The sequence below is a fragment of the Salpingoeca rosetta genome, assembly GCF_000188695.1.
Source record: "Salpingoeca rosetta unplaced genomic scaffold supercont1.5, whole genome shotgun sequence".
NCBI classification, from domain to species: Eukaryota; class Choanoflagellata; order Craspedida; family Salpingoecidae; genus Salpingoeca; species Salpingoeca rosetta.
In genome coordinates, this window is record NW_004754929.1 from 1,531 (window position 1) to 4,499 (window position 2,969).

Here is a 2,969-nt window from a genome sequence, read left to right on the forward strand (position 1 = left end):
GTACAAAAGTCCACTCACCCACCCCCCAGGCTAGCACATGCCCAGCACCCACCCCCTACCACTACCCAATCTACCAATGCAACAACACACTTAACCTTGCTGTGCGTTCACTCTCTTTTGTATACAGGTCGTCCACGGCATGCCTGATGTACTGCAAAAGAAACTCCGTTGCCTGGCCGTGTATGCTCCTTGTACGGTGCTTGTTTTCCGCACCTCGTTATTTTGCCTGCCGCGTTTTGCCAGTTGCATAAGCTGTGTCAAAATGCAACTGCATTGTACTTGACAATGTCACGGCAGTCGCAAATTGCGTGCAACTGACGCACAGCTCTCAAGGTTGTGGCGTACCAGCATTCCTGACGAGAATCGAAAGTTGCAGCATGGTATGAACAGCTTTCGTTTTCATTGGCAACAAGGCACGCACACACCATCACCGTGGCTATTTCACAAACACCGGCAGCACCACCGCCCATGACAACCCACAAGGGGCGAGCTTGACCCAGCTTTGCATCGACGAGCCCATCAGCGTGCGTCAGTCTGTCTACCTACATGTGTGCGTGTGTGTGTGTAAGTGTGTGCGCGTGTGTGTGTGCTGCTCTGTGTCTGCCTGTCTGTCTGTCTGTCTGCACGTGTGTCTGCACGTGTGCGTGTGTGTGTGTTGTGTAGCTCTTTATGTGTTTGCTTACCTATCCTTACTCCTGTTACTCTGTCGTTTTATCTGTGTCTCAGCTCGCCCACCTCCCTGTAGTTGTGTCTGCGCTTGTAACTGTGAGAAGCGTTGATGTCAGTACCCCTGCCAAGTTTCTTCAATCGTGCCTTTGGCGACATTGTTTTGCTTACCGCCACGCCGTGACGCCTCGGTCAACACATCAGGATGTTGATGGGAGCGGGCTCGCATGCCGGCTGCTGCAGCTGCAACTCCCCTGATTCGGCTGCCACCGCTGTGCTCATGCAGTGTTCACACATGTGAGCTAGGTGAGCCCACCATGAATGCTTTGGTCGGCACATGGTGCATGTGTTGGTGCTGTTGCTGCTCTGGGTGTGCTTGGTGTTGCTGCTGCTGTGCCTGGTGCAGCAGTGTAGCTGTGCAGCTCACATGCCATGTGTGTGTGTGTGTGTGTGCAAGGGGGGCGACTGCCTGAGGATCGTTGGAGGATGATGGGCGGGTACACACGATAGATTGGGAGGAGAAGCTGTGGACACACACGTCCATGGTCATGGTGGGCACATTCAACCACAGCGACGCAGCTATGCGCAGGTGTGTGTGTGTGTGTGTGCGGAGGGGGAAAGCAGAGGAGGGGGCAGGAAGGTAAACACGCCTGCTGTGCTCACATGCCATGCCTGTACCTTGTGTGTGATGATGTTGTCGTTGTGTCTTGTCGTTGTGTGATGGTTGCATGGGCACCAGGGCCACATCAGAGGAGGGGGAAGCAACCGCCATGAACGACACATCATCATCATCACCTTCCCCATTTTCCTGTCCTTTTTCGTTCTTCCACCTCAGCTCAGCTGTCACCACCGCCATCACCACGACCATCGACGGCACAACCGCCATCACACTCCGGCCGACACCAGCCACAATCTGGCGTGAGGCAGACAATGCACATGTCAGTCGCTCTGATAAAAGAGGTGAGCATGTGTGTGTGTGTGTGCATAGTGGTGGTGAGTGGGGACAACGTGTGTGCGTGTGGATGTGTGTCAATGCGGATGGTTGGATGGGGATGGCGTGTGGTTGATGATGCTTCGCTATCAACCTAACCCCTGCATTCTCTCCCATCTTGTGTCTGTGCACACACAATTCACAGCGTTGAGGAGGCGCATGAAGCGGTGGAACCAACGACGATGACGATGACGAGTGATGAAGGTGAGAGGGGCGACTGAGATGTGTGTGTGTGTTGGACACGTTGTGTTGCCTTCTTTACCTCCCTCTTTCCTTGTCTGTTCTGTCCACTCATGTGTCTTTTCTTCTTCTTCTTCCCCCTTTTTCGATTGATTTGGACACAGGACCACGAATCCGTCTTCATCCAACCGACCAAGCAAGCAGCCGAGCGAGCGAGCAAAGGACACGGCGTGGCAAGGGGCCGTTTGTTTTCACCGTTTCCACCAGCACCAGCAACAGCAACAGCAGCTGCTGATGTGTGGCTGCATTGTGGATGAACTGGCCCTCCGTCTCTCGTCCATCTCCATCTTCTCCTCGTCATCGTCATCCTTGGGGTCACCAACAGCAGCGGCTGCGGCCATGGACGTGGAGGTGAGATGAATGGTGGTGGTGGTGGTGTGTGGTGTGCTGGGTGTGAACATCAGCATGTCGTATGTGTGTGTTTGTGAAGGGTTGGTTGGATGTCGTTGGGTCTGTTGGTGGTGGCAATGGGGTTTGTTGTCGTTGACAGCCTGATTCTGTGCCAACTCACCTCCTTCTCCACGCGCACACACACAGGGTGTGATGTGCGTCTATGTGCCGTTGCCTCGCATGACGACGCTGCTGGTGGTGGTGAGTGGTTTGTGGAGGATGTGGACGGCGCACGCACGCGCATGTGCAGTTGTGCTGCTTGTGCTGGTTGTGGTGTGTTGTCTGTGACATGTGCATGCACAGGTGGTGATATGGGTGATGTGAATGTGGCAAAAGAGGTGGATGTGGTTTGTTTCTGCCATGCAGGCTCGCTGCGTGGTGTTCTTCTTGCTGATTTTGATTGTTTGTGCTTGCGCATGTGTACGTGTGTGTGATTTGCACAGGACGGTGGCCGATCTCTTCCCGGGCCCCCATGACACGACCAGGGCGATACACGCACACACACAACTGTGCGAGAAAAGAAGGCGCAAGGTGAGACGCTGCCGCTGTGTGCGTGTGCGGTGATGGGGTGGTAGTACACATTCACACGCACGTACACGCACGCACACACGCACGTACACGCATGTACACATGCACGTGTGCCAACACACCAGAGCAGTCATTGGCTGTGGGGTGGTTGCAC

General features: G+C 54.6%; 1 protein-coding gene across 1 annotated transcript; it reads left to right on the forward strand.

The window, feature by feature from the left end:
- Positions 1–1,436: 1,436 nt before the first annotated feature.
- Positions 1,437–2,763, forward strand: PTSG_11832 (uncharacterized protein; the record flags this gene model as incomplete). Its single annotated transcript, XM_004996498.1, has 4 exons — positions 1,437–1,604; positions 2,105–2,248; positions 2,435–2,488; positions 2,731–2,763. 4 exons carry the CDS (start codon positions 1,437–1,439, stop codon positions 2,761–2,763), a joined length of 399 nt encoding a protein of 132 aa, XP_004996555.1.
- Positions 2,764–2,969: the final 206 nt, after the last annotated feature.